This window comes from Elephantulus edwardii, unplaced genomic scaffold, assembly GCF_000299155.1.
Source record: "Elephantulus edwardii isolate Elephantulus edwardi_28Jun2011 unplaced genomic scaffold, EleEdw1.0 scaffold00016, whole genome shotgun sequence".
Classification (NCBI taxonomy): domain Eukaryota; kingdom Metazoa; phylum Chordata; class Mammalia; order Macroscelidea; family Macroscelididae; genus Elephantulus; species Elephantulus edwardii.
The window spans coordinates 14,528,585-14,546,163 of record NW_006399766.1 but is presented as its reverse complement, the minus strand read 5'-3'; the positions used below and the strand labels follow the sequence as shown (position 1 = coordinate 14,546,163).

Genomic DNA, 17,579 nt, shown 5'->3' with positions numbered 1-17,579 from the left:
GCTGTTGCAGGAAGACCATTAACAGGCATTTCAATTAGAAAGGAAACAAGGCAGTTATACTTATCAGCTAGTGTACAGAGCAACATGTTTTTCCGCGACTTCTACAAATGAGTGGTTGGGAATCAAAGTAGGGATAAATGTCAATATTTTACATTATTAGCACTTCTTTCTTTTCTCTTCTCTTCTCTTCTCTTCTCTTCTCTTCTCTTCTCTTCTCTTCTCTTCTCTCTCTCCTTCCTTCCTTCCTTTCTCTTTCTATTTTTTCTTTCCTGCTTGCAATTGAATCACTTGTTTCTGCTTCAAACTAATTCTTTGACTTTTGAGTGTTGGAGACAGTGGTCTTCCATTTTAAAATAAAAGCCTTCCCAACTTAAGCATTATAAAACTGTGTGTGTGTGTGTGTGTGTGTGTGTGTGTGTGTGTGTGTGTATTTGATATGCCAAAATAGTTGTAATAAAATTGCCTTTGCATGTATATTACCTTATATGAAGAGCGTGAGTGGTACAAGATGTTTGTCATCACCTGTCATTGCAAAAGTTGGTAGTTTGAACCACCACCACCCCCAGCAGCACCACAGAAAAAAGGCCTGGCAACCTGCTTCTGTAAAGTTGACAGCTCTATGGAACAATTCATCTATTGTGTAATTCATGGGATCTCTGTGTCCAGTTCAGGAACTGACTCAGGGTGACAGACAGCTAAATATACATCAACTCAAACTCAACCCAGGGCCATCAAGTCAGATCTGACTCATAGATGGCCACCATCAGATTTTCAGAGGCCATAAATCTCACAGGAGGGGATTTCCTATCTTTCTCCTGTGAAGCTGATGGTGGTTTCGAACCACCTGTATTTGGGTTGGCAGCGTAACTCCCTACCCACTAGGACATTTGAGCTCGCAGTTGAGCCTCTCATTCTTAAGCCACTTAATATCAGAAATAGAGAAATTTATGACACTTTGTGGCATATCTTTATATATTGTTCTCAACATTTGACTGTGAATAGCATAACAGTTTTGCATCAAATTGAATAGAAAATTTTAAGCCAGAAAATGTTTCCAAATAAAGGTCATACATTTGGGAAAATAATTTTCTACTAGTGGGTTAATTCTTTGATAACAAGCATCGTCTTCAAGTAATACTTTGAAAATACCAACCACTAAAGTAGGGAAGAGTTGTCTGTTTGGGTTTTTGTTTTTCTTTCTTACCAAAATGGTAAACACTCCAGTTTGGAAACTATCATTGAAGAGAAATGGTGGTGGTGGTGTTATGTACCATCAGTTTGGAACCCACGCATAGCTGAGCCTCTAGTGGGGTTTCAGAGGCAGTCAATTGCGCAGGAGGAGATTGTCCATCTTTCTCCTGTGAAGCAGCTAGTAGATTTGAACCACATATCTTTGCATTGGCAACACAGTTTCTTACCACTAAGCCACCAAAATCCCTAACATTAACAATAAATAGCATCTTTAAAAAATAAATTTAGAAAGCCTTTTTAGTGATATATATATATATATATATTAGTAATATAAAAATATATTTTTACACATTTACACAGTAGTTTTCCGAGGAAAAAACAGAGTAGAATTCATAGGCACTTCTTTTACGTCACTTATTAAAAGTAACTGTTGATCAATAACAATTAAGATTTACCCTCTAAGTTAAGGCAGAAAATATAACATTCATAGAGAGGGCAAACCAATATGGCTTAAGGGGATCCTCCTGTTTGGCACATTTCTGTCCAAAACGGTGGTGATTTACCTCCAAGTAAGAGCACGCTACCTTGTCTGCTTCCAACTTGTCTTGGAGCTAGGGAGTGAATTCAGTATCCAGGATTGCTGAATGTGATTACATACAAAAGTGATGTTATTCATTCTGAGTCTTCTCCATTGTATACTCATTTTGTTAAGATGTTAAGGGCTTTTTCCCCCTTTGTAGATCTGAACTATTTAACATCTCGTCATATAAGTAAAAATGTCATATACATCTTCTTAGTTAATGGCAAGCCAGAAACCTGAGAGCTGCTTTTTAATGAAAAAGACTATTTGCCATATATTTGCATTCAAGTCCTTGGTTACAACAAACTGGAGTAGGCAGTGTTAATAAATCAATGCCTAAAAAAGAAATACTGGCACCAGAGCCTGGTGAATATATTCAAAATAATACGAGTGATAAATTTTAACATTTTCCTCTTCTGATAATAATTAGTAAAGAGATGTTGGTAATTATAATTTTAGTAAGGTGATTGAGGAAGAAATAGTAACGATTATTTTTAAATCTAAAAATGTAAGAATTACTTTTATTACCTAAGTGTGTGATCTTAAAGCCAAGCTTTAATTATAAGCATGGGAGGTTACTGGTTTTACATGTACTCATTACATAAGAGAGAGAAGAAAATAGCTAATTAAAAGTATTTCTACCAGTAAGGCTTTAATAATGAAATATCTCTTTTCTTTGCTTCCCCACTTTTCTGCATGATGTACAGGGCCAATACTGTGCATGGCACCCTCTTCAAGTGTTGGTAGGTTTTTCAAAACAAATTCTCAATTGTTTTCTAATTTGAAAATCTGTATTCTGTGAATGACTGAATGATGTGGCTGCACATTTTTTTCTTTAAGAGTTGATATGGTGCTGTTTCATGTCTGTGGAAACAAAATAGCCATACTTTCTCATGTCTTAGTTCATTGCCACTGTGGCCAAGTCTTGACTCTATTATTTCTTTACTTTCATCTCCCAAAATGGCAACCGAAATATTTCAAAATATTTTCTTACCTAAACTGGGTAATTATACATAGACTTATAAAGTTATCATAAATACCTTATACTTATATGTTATGAGTAAGCTGTTATTTAAAATGGTAAACTACTTCAAATGTATCACTTATAAAGTACAACAAAACCATTTATCCCTAAATTACCCATAAAATCATTCAGTACTTGGATATTGAGAAAGAGTTGATTAGAGATTTCTGTAATGTTCTGTGAGTCTCGAAAGAAGCACCTTTCTGCACCAAAACTAGGCATAGTGGAATATCAAAATGACACTTTCAGGGTCACACTAAAATTCTCAGATAAGCCACTAACACAATACAGTAGCCATTACTAAGCTACTTTCTCTACCATCGCTACTGAAGAAGAGAATATGGCTGTTTCCCTGTCAAGAGAACTCTTACAAAATTCACCACACCTAGAATCCTGATCTTCTCATCAGCAGGACAAAAGAGCTCTGATGTTTATGGAGGGAGGGATGACCCCCTCTCCCAGCCACCCCAGCTATCCCATTTCAGCTCAGCTACCCCTATTCTTGGTAAGATTTTGTAACACCTTGACCCATTCTTGGGCTTAGACAGAAGATGCAGCGCCCAGCAGAGGCTAACAGGCTGATAGGGTCAAAATGACAACCACGCAGTAGCAATACTCACTAACACAGCAAGGGTTGAGCTTTGGCAAAAGAGGTGAAGCCTCTTTTATCCATGGATTAGAGAACTACTGGCTGTCCTTAGCCCAAATGAATGATCTCCATTGCTACTAACAGGAGCATTATATGCATACGATTAGAACAACAGACTTCTGCAAGCTTGTGGAAGATGTCTGTTTTTGTACTTTGTGGCTGTTGTCTCCAGGACGTACCCCCATTCTTTCACCTTGAGTGCTCTGCTTAAGAATGCAATCTGCATGCATTGGCACTGCTGCTGCTTGTCTAGTTGCTGCATTCTCAAAGGATAAACAGGAGAATTTCTAGAATTGGCATGTGTGACAATAAGGGATGGCTATAGGGAATGCAAAACTACAGACAAGTACAAGGGATAACTACTGAGTTTCCAGGAATCACCATGTAGGGTACAGTTTTGATGTAATGACATTACATATGTTGATTCTCTTCGCTGTGCACATTCTGTGTCGATTTCAAGGCATCTGAATGCAATCGTGGTAAATTATTCTATATGCATACTTGTCATTTGCACATCAATTCCTTGCTTTGCTTTCCAGAATGAGCTAAAAACTAGAGAAAGCTTATTTGCTGCAAATAGAAAACATCCTGAAAGAGCTGCTGCAGCTGCTAACTATTGTAGCTGTGATACTTGCGGTGAAGACAAAATTTTGCTGGCTATTTATTACTAAATGATCTTTGTATTCTATTGGTAAATAGCCAGAGTTTCCAAGGAGTTTGGGAAACCTATATGGATAATACACTGTGCTCTTAATGTCTGCTCCCCTGCCACATGCTTACCAATCAAGCCACCATCTTTTTGGTTTTGTTTCTGCATGCTAAACAGAGAAGCATTCATATAACTGTCTCCTTGCACCTGCCAATCTAGTGAAAGCCCTCATGTCCATAAATCAGTAAATCCAAGCCCTAATTCACAAAATAACTGCAAACTGCAAGACTAATTCCAGTTCGAATGTGCAACCCAGTTGCTCGTCTGCTTAACTAGCTATTCCTGGTTAAAATCGCGGGTTGTTTTTTTTTTCCATATGCATTCATTGTAACTCCTTCTGAAAATGCAGCCTTTTTCATTGTGGTATAAAAAGAATACATAATATGTATTATGTATTGTATGTGTATAAAAGACAATATTTGCCAATTCACCTTTTTTTGACATGTCAGTGGCACTAATTACATTTATTATGTTGTGCTTCTATCACCAAGATAAGTTGCCAAGTTTTCTACCTCCATTAACTAATATTCAGTGCTTCCTGAACAGTGACTTTCCCTGCCCCCACAACCCCGTCCCTCACTTTATGCCCCTAGTAATCAATAAGAAACTTTGGACTCTACACATTTTACTATTTTAGAAATGTCATACAAGTGAGATGAGACAAAAATCTTTTGTGATTGACTTCCTGCCTTCAGCATACAACATTCGAGGTTCATCTGCGTTGTAGCGTTGAGTGAACTACATGATAATTCTGCTCCAAAATTTACTGAATGTTGAAAATGATACTTGTCTTAATGATAACTATAATTGGCTTTTCCCCTTTTTCTCTTTTTAAATTCTTCCCCTTCCATGTTGTGTTGCTTTGCACTGACTGTGATTGCATGCTGCACCCTGGTGTACCCATCATGATGATGTCACATGGCTTGTTGCTGTGATACCTACCTACCATGCTTCATTTGGTCGTGCATTTCATGGTTGCATATATGCTCCACCCTACCGTGTACTCTTCCATGGTTTCCTACTGAAAGTGCCCATGATGCACGGTGCTACACCTGCCACTGTGTCTGCAGCAACTACACCTATCAACAGCGTGCCCTACGTTGCAACAACCACAGGCAACCAGGTTTGGCCCTTTATTTCACCTGTTGGATAATTACAGTGTATAAGACACTATATCTATCTATCTATCTATCTATCTATATTTAATATCTTAATTGGTGAGGGGCATGGTTTATATTTTTCCATATTTCTTGAGCGGTTGTCACATTTAGCTTTGTGTAAATTCTAGAATGCTATACATGGGGTGGGGGAGGGTGATTCCATACCCACCTTGAGCTGCACCAGCAGAGTTTTTATTCATTTGTACTCAGTTACCAAATAATGTTCGTAATATGCAATATACAATTGTTGCTGCCATACCAGTCCTCAAATGCATACACTAAATGCATCGTAAATCCTTCCTCAGTGGTCAAGGGGAGAATTTCTTTTCTTTTACTACATTCTTTGGTTATTGTGTTTACCATTTCACTTGGTGCAATCATCATCTGCTGGAAAGAAAGCAAAATGGCATATTTCTTTCCAAGGCACAGATATCATTATTCAGTTGTTACATCCAAAGTTTCTTCTCATACTGACATAAAATGTGCTTGCATTGCTTTGATTTTCATTTGCTTTAGATATTTCCAGGCAGAAGCACAATGCAAAGTGTCTGTTTAGGGAGAGTCTCAATTTGTAAGGAGATATGTACAACAGTGCTTATGTACTGTGATGACCATTTGGGCCTTACTGAAATAGCAACCAGGCTTACAGTTTGCAAGTTCCACTGCTCTTTAAGTTACAATTTCAAGCATGCTAGCTATGCATCATGCAAAGCATTTATGCATTGGAACAAACCACACTCTGATCTGTGCTGTGTTAAATTAATTCCTAATATAAATGGTTAAAGTAGCTAACATTTTCTGTGAAGTTGAATCTGTTTATTGGCTACCATGTCCAAACAGTGAACAAAATAAGCTGAATTATATTTTAATCTAAAATCTTTTTTACTACTATAGATACCCCATTTATCAATAGATGAACTGAATAGCAGCATGTTTGTTTCACAGATGTAGAAGTTACCAGTAGAAAAGTAAGTTTTTTTTAAAGTATTACTAGCAATCCTCTTTATTGGTTTTCTCTTTTGTTTGCGGAATCGCATTTGCTAAATCTTCGGGAAAAGTTTTATTAATAGCCTTCTTGCCACTTTGTGCCTGAGTTAAGCATACTAAATTATCCAGTTTGGAGGTCAAACATGCAATTTCTATTTGAAAATAACAATTGGTGCTGCGGTTTCCCCACACACACACACTGAACTTACAAATTCTGAAATGTCTTCCCAATTCTTAAAAGGGTGGGGTTTGCTAGTCAAAGTCACAAATCAGTTTTGAATTCTAAGGCTTTACCTGTTTTGTAGCTGCTTTTTTAAAAACAATTGAAGTAATGCCAAGTCATTGCATCAGAATGTAACATAGATAAGGAGTCCTGGTGATGCGGTGTATAACATTTCACCCTGCTACCTGAATGGTCAGCAGTTTGCACCCACAAGCCGCTCCCTCCTGTGAAGGTTTATAGTCTTAAAAACCCAGCGGAGGGTTACTTTGAGTCAGACGGGATTCAAAGCCATTTGGTTGGGTTTGAGATTTTTGAGGATTGAGCTGATTCTCCTAAAATAAGGCAATAATACATGACATGATAGAAAACATTGCCTTTACACTCTGCTATTTTGTGTTGCTCCACCAAAATTACTCCAGCTTTTTTTGAGTGGCATCATTTTATAATTAGCCAACCATTGTTTTCATTCAAATCATGGTTTTTATTATTGTCATTATTGCCGTTCGACTTTTTTTTCCTCCTTCACTCTTGATCTCCTCTTTGCATGCTCCAGAGCCTATAGTAGCACATACTTGATTTGAACAATCTCTCATTTGGAAAATGCTCCTAGGTATCTAATTCATGATAGAGATTTATGAGGCAAATGGACCAGTTTTGAATTGCACACATTTGTTATTGGAAAGTTAATGCTTACAATGCCAGAGTGTTTTATTTGGTTGAAGGAGACACCAGTTCTGTTCCACTGATGGACTAGTTCTCTAGATCTCGGCTACCACTTCTTTCCCATGGAGGACTTAGAGCCCCAACAGTTCTGGACAGAGCCTATAAATGAGTGTACAGTCAGTAATTAGGTCTCCCTCATTCATGGGGAAGTTTTTAAAAAGACAACTTTGGATATGTAGAAGGCCCAAAGTAGTTGTAAATTAGAAATATCTTTCAGGAGTGTCATTTGGGATAGTGGCAACTTGACAGTAGCTCCAAACTTGAGAATGTAGCTTTGGCAAACATTTGCCCAGTCCTCACAATCTGTTTCACATTCAGGTGAACAAATGTTGTCAAATAGAATCAATTCTCCAACAGAACATGCTCGGGAATGGCTTTGCTTGATTCCATTTTAAAATTTAGACATTTTTGGCAGAACACAAATCACTTCAGTGTGTAGCAGATGTCGAGAATTGTGCCAATGTTCAAAAATGTAATTTTGCACAATACTATATGCAGGTAGTCCCTGATTTATGACAAAGCCTCACAGAGAGTGCTCTGCCCCAAGACAGTTCTGACATAAAGTCCAATATACCTCCCCCTTTTTTCTTTTCCTCATTTTTACTTTTTATTATCAGTATATTTATAAATTCATTACATATAAACTTACGGGCCTTCTTTAATATATGCATAAAAATACACAAATCATAAAAAACCAGGTAGTCATAGCACGTCCATCATACATGTATGTAGATTTCAGACTTGGGCTGTTTGTATGTGTCTCCACACCATTGAAATAAAAAGGTTGACGTTCATGTCATAATTGCATATTTCAAAATTATTGGTATTGAATACATTTTCTTGGTGTATGCTTGTTGAAGGAAATGGATGGATGGTGAATGCTCATCAAAACATTTTGCATTGTGCAGGTAATACATTAAAACTATTGAATGCATCTCTGGTAACTTAGGGGCTAATGGCTCTTTAGTGATAATTTCCAGCAGCCTCATTTTTGCAGATATAGCTTCTGAAATTTGAGTGGGGAATATCTTGGCATAGTTCACACACAAAACTGGGACAAGAACTACATTATTCTGGCTCCTATTTCAATAACCCTTCCATTTTTCTCACTTTCTTTTTTATTTTTTTTTTCTATTTCAGTTGAAATTCTGAACAGCTACGAGTATCGAAATCTGTCCGTGAGAAGCTCCATATGGCCTTTCTATATATATTCTTGTATGTCTTCTTCTACCAACTCAACAATAAGCGTGGTGCAGTCAATATAGTAAGGAAAACAAACATACCAAGCAATTAAAATGAAGATCAAAGCATTAAAGTCCACAGAGGTGTTAAAACAGGCATAGAAATCTACCACCTATCATGTTTGCCTATCAGGCAGAACATGATGATTGCATTTTGCAACTGGTTCTGTTACCCTTTGTCATTGTCCAACAACCATTCTGCTGAGTGCATCCCCAGAGTGCACTGTTGGTTTACTCTACAATCTTGTTGGGAAAAGGTTTGTCTGCTTTTGAAGTGTTACTGTTTTGTTTACATGATAGTCCACTGGGTTGAGTTAGACTGTATCGAATGTATCCCGTACCATTTTCCCATTACTGTATTGAATTGTACTGTGTTTGGTTTTCACATTCTATCTAGTGTGTTACAGTATATCTGGTGTTTTATTTCAGCTAAAATGTTATTAGTGGCAAACGGAATTATGTGCTTTAAAATACGTTAGGTTAATATTAAGATGCTGTCTCTCTAGGATGTTTCTTTAGGGTTCTTTGGACAGGCATTTGCAAGCCCTTGCTTTCTGCCCTTGCTTTCTGAGTAAATATAAACCTAGTCACAAACATGCATGCATATAATTTGTATCTGCAGATCACATGACTATATATAACTCTATCTATACCTACTTTTTTTTTGCAAGATGCCTAATTACCTATATAAAACAGGGAAATTGCTAAAATATTAAACCCTGATATCACTCCTTTTAAGCAGATCCCTGACAAACAAGAATTTACCTGTGAATTAATTTCTCACTGTTTGTACTACAGTTATGCAAAGGGCCCATTACATTTTTCTTTCCTCCTTCTTGGTGATTCGAGGATTCTATCTCTTTGGTTGAGTGTCTAAAAACTGAGCCATTAGAAATATCCAGTGGAGAAATGGTACTAGGAGGCTTGAAAGGTATGCTAATTAGAGAGTGTAAATTAAACCAAGAGATGAGGGAATTGAGGTGGTTTTACATATTGGAGCAAAGTGTATAAAACCATTGCAATGTAATCTTTTTCACAGTGCCATTTTCTCAATGCAAATGGCTCATGCTTTTTAGACTACTCTTTGAATAATAAGTAAGAAGCAATCTGCCGAAAGTCAGTCAGGGTGAAAGAGAATTGGTTCCAAACGAGGCCTTTCCTCTCCAAATGGACAATCTTCCTGTTGATCACAGATGTAGCTTGAGTACAAGGTTTGGAGAAATGATCCCAAGAGGAGGTGAGAAGACATTTAAAATTACACTTTCATTTATTCACAAGTTCTAGGAAGAATATCTTCAGTTGTCTTTAGTGTCAGTACAACTGAGTTTCTAGTTGTTATAAACGTGTTGCTGAAGGAGTATTTTGCCTATAATATATGGCCAGTGTTTCCATACCAAAACTTTATTAACATCAGAGTCTCACAGGCAAGCCCCCTTTTTGTCCGTTGTATTCATTTGTTTTTATACATGTTTAAATAATAGAACAGGGAGGCTTCTAGCACCCTTTGGATGAGACAAAGTAGCTACACTCCATAGAGCAGAGCTTATTCACACTGCTAAATCGTTAAGATAACTTCACAACCAAGTGAAACAGTAATTAACCAAGTCCTGTGCTATGAGGCATACCTCCTCCACTCTACTTAGTTACTATAAAGTGGAAACATGTTTTACAACAACACAGATACACTTCCTCTCTTCTACAAAACATATATTCTCTCTTGTGGAGAAACATAAACTCACCAATCTAAATGGGGTTGTTTTTCTCCTTCCTGTAAATGCCAATCAAAGGAAACAATCTCATTTATGGGACCTTAAACTGGCTGATAGTGTTCCCATCAAAGAACAGTGGAGACCTTTTCACAGTTGATGAGCCTGAAGCCCAGGGCATGTGACTTACCCAAGGTTACCCAGCTAGTTAATGGTAGCTGGACCCAGGTACATCTTGACCCTTAGCTGTTCTTCTTTTCACTTTGAGCTTCAGAATATTCGAGACTTCATCCCAAAACGAATCAACATGGCTTGGAACACAAAACAGCAAAACTAACTCTTTGACAGTTAATATCCTATTGGCCTTAATAATCAGTGCAAATGTTGATGAAGGTGATTTCTAAGTCATCTTGCTTGTTTCGAGCCACTGTCATCCATTATCAGTATTGCCTGGAGTTAGGAGGACACAGAGATGTCTTGACTTTTACCTATTGATTTTACTTATTGACCCATTTAATTTCTATTTCCCCAAGTAGAGGAGAACATACAGTACTCTTTTGATTAATTGTGTATGGAACAGAATTTTCTATAACTTGCACCAGTGCCTCTCCTGAAAGGCAGATCTGACCATATGGTTCCAGGAAAGATGAGCTTGAGCTAGGCTGGATGTGTTCTTAACAGTTATGGGGGACGTTAGTGATACAAAACAAATTTTTGTGTAGTCTGACAATGTGATGCAGCATCCTGTTTCATTTACCTGTTTCAAGTTCAAGTGTACCTAGAACTTGGACCTACAATGTGATGGTTTCAATGTTGCTTTAAGCACTGGAAAACGTTAGTTCTTTTTTTAGTAAGAGGTTCAATGGAGGGTATTCGGGGTAGTTGTGCTTTTGGTGCCATGCATTTTTGTGTTGTTGGCATATTTTGAAGGAAGTTTTTAAATGAATTGAAAGAAAGTTGAAAGCATTAAGGGTTTCATCAAATTAAAAAAGAGATTTTTCCAAAATGCAATTTTGAGATAGCAAGCACCCTTTAAACTAGTGCAATGACTTACTTAAAATACCCTTACTCAAAAAAAGATTAGTCACTTAGACTATAAATGTCCATTTTAAAAAGAAAAGTCACAAAATCAGTGACTCTAAATAATAATTTACTGAATCAATTGTATATATAAAATTCCAATCACTGTTAATCCTTAACATTTTATAGACCTCCTACTTTTCCACTTATGGGACCCTAGTTTTTAGTTATTCACAGTCAGTGTACTTGTCCAGTTCTCTCAGCCTTTTCTTTAAAAAATGCAGGAATGATGAAACATGGATAAAATGGGTCATGTAGACAGAGAAAGCAATATAAAATTTATCATTTAGTAGTATCAGAGAAGCAAAAGACAACTATGTGACCACTGTACTTTAAGGATTAAAATGAAATTAAAATTAAAAGGATTCATAAAATTGCTACTTAAGTACAGTATTTCCCTTTTGCTACTGGAGCATGATTCCACAATCAGCTTTTGCATTTCATTCCACTTTTCTAGATTAGAGTCTTTAATTTGTATTTAGTGGTCTTCTCCTTCTTCCATCAGTCTTCTTCATCTGCTTTTGGAGCATGTTATAAAGCACATTGATTGTGCCATAAGTGTTGCTCTACACCAGTAGGCTGTGTTCACTAATGGGCAACCTCAGCTCACAAGCTCTCCAATTGGGAAAAAGCAAGTACTTCCTCTGTGCCGTCACCAGGAACAGAATAAAAGTAATCTTTCCAATTTGAATCTGCTGTTAATGGCCTGACCAGCAGTCCTAACTAACAGTGTCTGAAGAAGAACAAGGTTGACATTACATGTTACTAAATAAGCAAGATGGCTGGCGTGATGCTTAGAATGTTATTTGGATCTATCAGGCCCCTTTTGGAGAGTATGAATGAGGATGCTCTTGGATAAAATATAGCCATGAGTTTTCGGAATCCTTTCAGGCTGTGAGGTAGACTAAGATGCATAAAATGGTTAGAGGCTGGACTCCCCATTTTATCCTTTGTACATTTCCCACGTATTGGAATAGAAATAAGTCAAGTTGATGAGCAGGAACTGATTTCCAAATCCTTCTGAACTGATTTAGCAGAGTAGTGACATAATTTTACCAGTGCCTGTTGAAGACTATAGATTAAACAGTAGAGAATAAATAACCACTTTTTGCAAATTCAATCAATGGCCTGTTCAAACTGTAAATACAACTACATATACACATTCTGGGCACCAACACATTAATCGGTGCCATGTTTTCATTTTAACTATTGTTAGCTGTTAAGGTTTTTTTTTATTATACTCCTTTTTTAATATATCTCTTAAGTAACTAATGAATTTAATTTTGAAGGAGAGTTAGAGAAAGTTTAAGTTTTTACTGCATATATTTAGCCTACCTACATGAAAAGGTATAGACTATAGTCCATAACTATTCTTTACAGTTCACAGTTTAAGAACAAATTTAACCTTATATACAAATAATAATTCTTAAGTAAATATATTTAGTTGTTGCATTGGCAACAAAACTACAACATGGCTACCTTTAGGCACATTTTCTGGTGTGTGTGTGTGAAAATTTGACTTGTAAAATCTACGTGGTTTATAACAGTATGAGCTTATAAAAGATACACCATTCAGATATGTTTTGTTTTGTTTTTTTTTTTTAATCCCAAAGTCCCATGTGAAAGCTCAGTTTGTGTCCTTGTGTAACTTTTTGGTGAAAAAAGTTTACAACACACGGATTCTAGAGTCAGGTTTTATAGCTGATAGAATTTGTTGCATGGAAAGGGTTATCCCACAGTATGTAGACTTCACCCACAAGCACTACATTTATAATACATTACCTGACCTTTCCTTTTATGCATTTATGTTATTCCGTATTCAGAGTTAGCCTATTCAAATGGCATGGCTGTAGCTATGAAACATTGTTTTCTGGAATTACTCATTTAGACAGATATATCTAAATAAGGATTAAAACATCTTTGGAAATTAATTCATACTTGTAAGACCACCCTTAAAGATACTGTGGAATGACCCCCTAACAGTGTTTAAGAGACATATGCTGCAGTTACCCGATTGTCTCAGTTAGGGTGCGAATGTGTGAGACACACCTTTTTTGCACTTAATGTACATAGTCCATGAAAGCAATTCTTGGAGTTTTTTGAATATAAGAAATCTGTGATAGTCGTGGAAACATTAGTAAGAGGGAGTTCTTTCTAAGGCTGTGAGGAGAGAATTTTTTTTTCTTTTTTCTGTAAGACTTAACTAAAGGATGATGTTGCTTGACTGTTGTGGGAGGCTGTCTAGTTTGCTGCAGCTTGCCCAAAGAGAAGAATCAGAACAGGTCAGCTTCCATTTACAGCACTGAACAACAGTTAACAGTACTTTAACAAGATCACTAGCAAAGATCGTTTGCTCTTTTAATTAATCCCTTCTGTACACAACACACACACACACACACACACACACACACACACACACACATATTCAATCAGGCAGGTTTCTGGCTGAGATTTTCTTTTCACAGTGGTTCCAGGAAGTGAAATGCATTATAAATTGCAAGACACATATTCCCATTAGAAGCAAATCACATTTTTATCTTTCACATAAAATAAGCAGTTTATCTATCTATCTATATCTGTATGCATCAATTAAATCTATAGCAAGCATTTACGTGACAATCAAATTTCTAATGTTGACCACAATTCCTCCTTTTAAAATCCAGCACTCAAGACCAAATGGAAAACTGTTGAAAGATTTCTCTTAACAGTTAAATGTGACCAACACAGGACATTTCATTCCTTTCAGCCAAGGCAGGGAGGGGAAAATGGCCCTGTCATAACTTTGTAAATAGCTTTACTTGGATTACGGACATTATACCTGTTTGGTGGAGGGGTTTTTTCTGACTACTAGATTGGAAAGTGCTTCAGTGTGCCGCCTCAGCTTCCCACTGTTTGCCTTTAACTAAAAAGAAGTAAAGCAATCAGAATCTTAGATAAAGCAGGAGCTGGAATATTTCCTTCAGATAATCTCTGCCAATTTTCGCTCCTATAAATGGTCACTTAACTTTCTTGTGCACCTAGGAAATGAGACCTAGAAAAGGCCAAGATTCGAAAGGTTTAAGCATAGATTATCATCACTATAGGTACTTGGAGCCCTTCACATCATGAGGCATGTTGTTCTTGCGCTGGAAGGAGCCAGTGCTGAGATTGGAGGAGTTGGTATTAGTATTGCTACCCATTTTGGCAGCACTTACCATATAGAAAAAAATAAACCAAAGCGAGAACGCAATCCAAGCCTTACGGTTATCCAATAGCTCAGGGCTAGTTGGCTTAGAAAGTTCTATTTTGTTGTTGTTCCCTAGAGTTAGTCATACAACAAACAGTCTGACTGACTGACTGACCAGCATTCATTATGATATAAAATGTAAGCACACATTCATTCTGTAGTTAGGACAACATATTTTCCCTATTTAACCCGTGTTCTTGTGTTGGCATCTCCTCATGGATCTGTAAGCCACAGAATATATTTTCATAAGGTTGATAGAGATATCATGGGATTTTTAAAGGAAGAGTCACCTATTTAACCATTAAATGACCCTAGAAGCATCACAAACGATATGAATTTATAGGGTGATAGGCATGCTGTTAGCCACTGGGTTCATTCAGTGGTCATGTTTACAGATGTAAAACAAATTAGAGAATGAAGTATAATTGAGAATGTGTAGAACTGAGGCCAAAAAGAGCCTCAATAAGTCCAAATTAATATCATCCCCAACCCCTCTATTATTGTCCTTGCCTCTAATAGAATAACTCATTAGTACTCAAAAGCAGGATTATTCCAGACAACTTTTTTCTTTAATTAGAACCCATCCTCAATTTTGGTATACCTAAAAGGGGAAAAAAAAGAAAGCCCACAAAGAAGTCACAGCTTTTTGCATAGCTTGCAAAAATCTTTGCTAGTTATCTTCTGCAGCAGATTATTTCATTAGAAAAGATACCTCTGTAGTAAAACCTAAATGTAGCCCACTGATTAAGCGTACTCTCACCCCCCCTTTTCAAAATAGCTAAGTATTTACCCCGCCACCCAACTGCATGGTTTCAAAGCTTTATTTCCATATGCAGAGGCTATTTGTTAGTGATGGAAAACAAATGATTGTGTTGCTATGTCTTTTGTGTTTTAGCAGTAGAGAGGATGACCTGACCACCAGCTATTGAATTCTGGGGCTTTTCTGTTACAAAGCAAATTTCCATTTAATGTTATTCATGCTGCTTTTATTATTTTTAAAAAGGAACCATTTTTCTGACCAAAAAAGGGTTTTTTTAAAAAAAAATGAACCATTTGTTAACATGCCCTCAGATTATAATCATTTAAGTGAAAAAATATTTAAAAGGATATGGCAAATTTTATGTATTTATATCAGAAACTATTGATATGATATGACATGACATGATATGGTATGATATGATATAGAAAGTGGAAGTTCACATTTGGTGCAGAAAAAAAATATGGAATTGAAAAATACCTATATATTTAAAAAAGAGCTCTGGTAGATTGAATGGTTAGCACTTGGCCACTCACAGCAAGATTAGTGGTTTGAACCTACCAGTAGCTCTGCATAAGAATGACAGGGCAGCATCCCGTCTAGAAAATTAATGCTTTGGACAGTTTGGCAGCCATGGACAATTCTCTGTCACTTGGAGTCATTATGGGTTAAAATTGACCACCCCAGCAACAATAAATAAAATTATTAGCCCTGTACAGCAGTTAAAGATTTAAATACTGACCAGAATTGGCAATGAATACAAATTGTTCCCTATTACTTTTGCCTCTAAAATGCAATAGCTCATTCCCTCAACTGCTATCAGAAAGGTAGATGCTTTGCTTTTGTGGTGTTGTTTTGAGGGTTTATGTTTTGGTTTGGTTTGATTTTATTTTTTGCCAAGTTATAATGCTATAGTCCTTTTGTGCTTATAAGTATGTATTATTGCAATTCATTTTAGTATGCTATTTCTCTGTTGCCTATTTTTTGTTCTTTTAATAAAATATATAACTTTCTTTGTTCTGTCTTTTTTATGAATCCATATTCACACATTAGTAGTTTACTTAAGAACTATTCATTTAAAAAACTCTAGTCATGTTTGAGCATGTTAACCGTAAACTTTAGAAATTATAATATAAAACTTAAAATCATGATTTGGGTTGATGATACATTTCATACAAGAATACATTTCTTACTAAATATACATTCACTATTTTAAATTATATAAATAATGCATCTATTTTATTGGATGCCTTATTCTTATAATAGTGATGTTACTAACAAAGAAAACATTTATATTTTAGTAGAAGGAAACTTAAAATTTGGAGATAATACTTACTGGTTTCTATTGTGCTTTAGGTGTTTTCGGGCATATTTTAAGCTACAGTATTAGAAGTTTGACTTTTCCAGTCATTCTTCTGCTACATATTCAATGGGACATATGAATTTATTGTTATTCATTCTATCCATTTAAAGATGGGTGTCAGTGATTTCATAACAGTGAAATGCAGGAATTTTTACCAAGAAAATGTTTTCTCTCATGGAAAATTGGGTTCTCTTCAACAAATGTCACAGGAATGAAAAGGATACTCATGTCTGTTATTTTATAAAGCAAAATCTAACTTAATGAGATTTGATTCTATCCAATTTCTAAATGCTTCAGAGACGTTAATCTATAAGTTCTCCATATTAGTCACCTGTTCTATAGTCTGGGTGACTAGTTTGGCTCAGAGGTTGTGGCAGAGTAAAGTATTATTCACGTGTCTCTACGAGTGAGAAGGGCCAATACCAGCTGAACATATAGAACCCCTAGCTCCCTCGTCCCCTTTGTCCTCCTTTACTGTTGTTAAGTGTGGCACCCACTATGGCATTTCTTGATAAGACAGCTCTGAGCCCTTGGATGTACTGTGTTTTTGTGTCTATGTGATAATCCCAGCACTAAAACCATTTCAGTATATAGGCATTATGAGAGAGAAGTCTTTGGCCTGTTCAGAATGCAGTTTATGTAAATCTCCCAAACCCCACCTTTTCTCCTTCCTTGTGGTGGCCTCTGGCCTTCTAGAAGCCCCATGACAGTATCAGGTCCATCTAGATTGTCTCCTTTAGCACTTTGTTGTTGGGCAGCTCAGACTAGAAGACAGCCTTAGCTAAGAACTAAGGGACAATTACACTAAAGTGTTCAACACTAGCAGTACTTGATACGCTGCTCATCCTGGTAAGTGCCTATTTTAAAAGGCATGACCATATAATAATGGCTGAATATCAGACAACCACAAATATTCTACACAGTCAAGTGGATTTGACTCAGAGTGACCCTGTCCCAATA

General features: G+C 36.5%; 1 protein-coding gene across 1 annotated transcript in view; it reads left to right on the top strand.

The window, feature by feature from the left end:
* Positions 1–6,264, top strand: part of MBNL3 (muscleblind-like splicing regulator 3) — a 65,246-nt gene extending 58,982 nt beyond the window's left edge. Inside the window, 3 exon segments of the mRNA XM_006881803.1 lie at positions 2,479–2,514; positions 5,182–5,276; positions 6,208–6,264. Coding sequence (XP_006881865.1) covers positions 2,479–2,514; positions 5,182–5,276; positions 6,208–6,264 — 188 coding nt within the window.
* Positions 6,265–17,579: the final 11,315 nt, after the last annotated feature.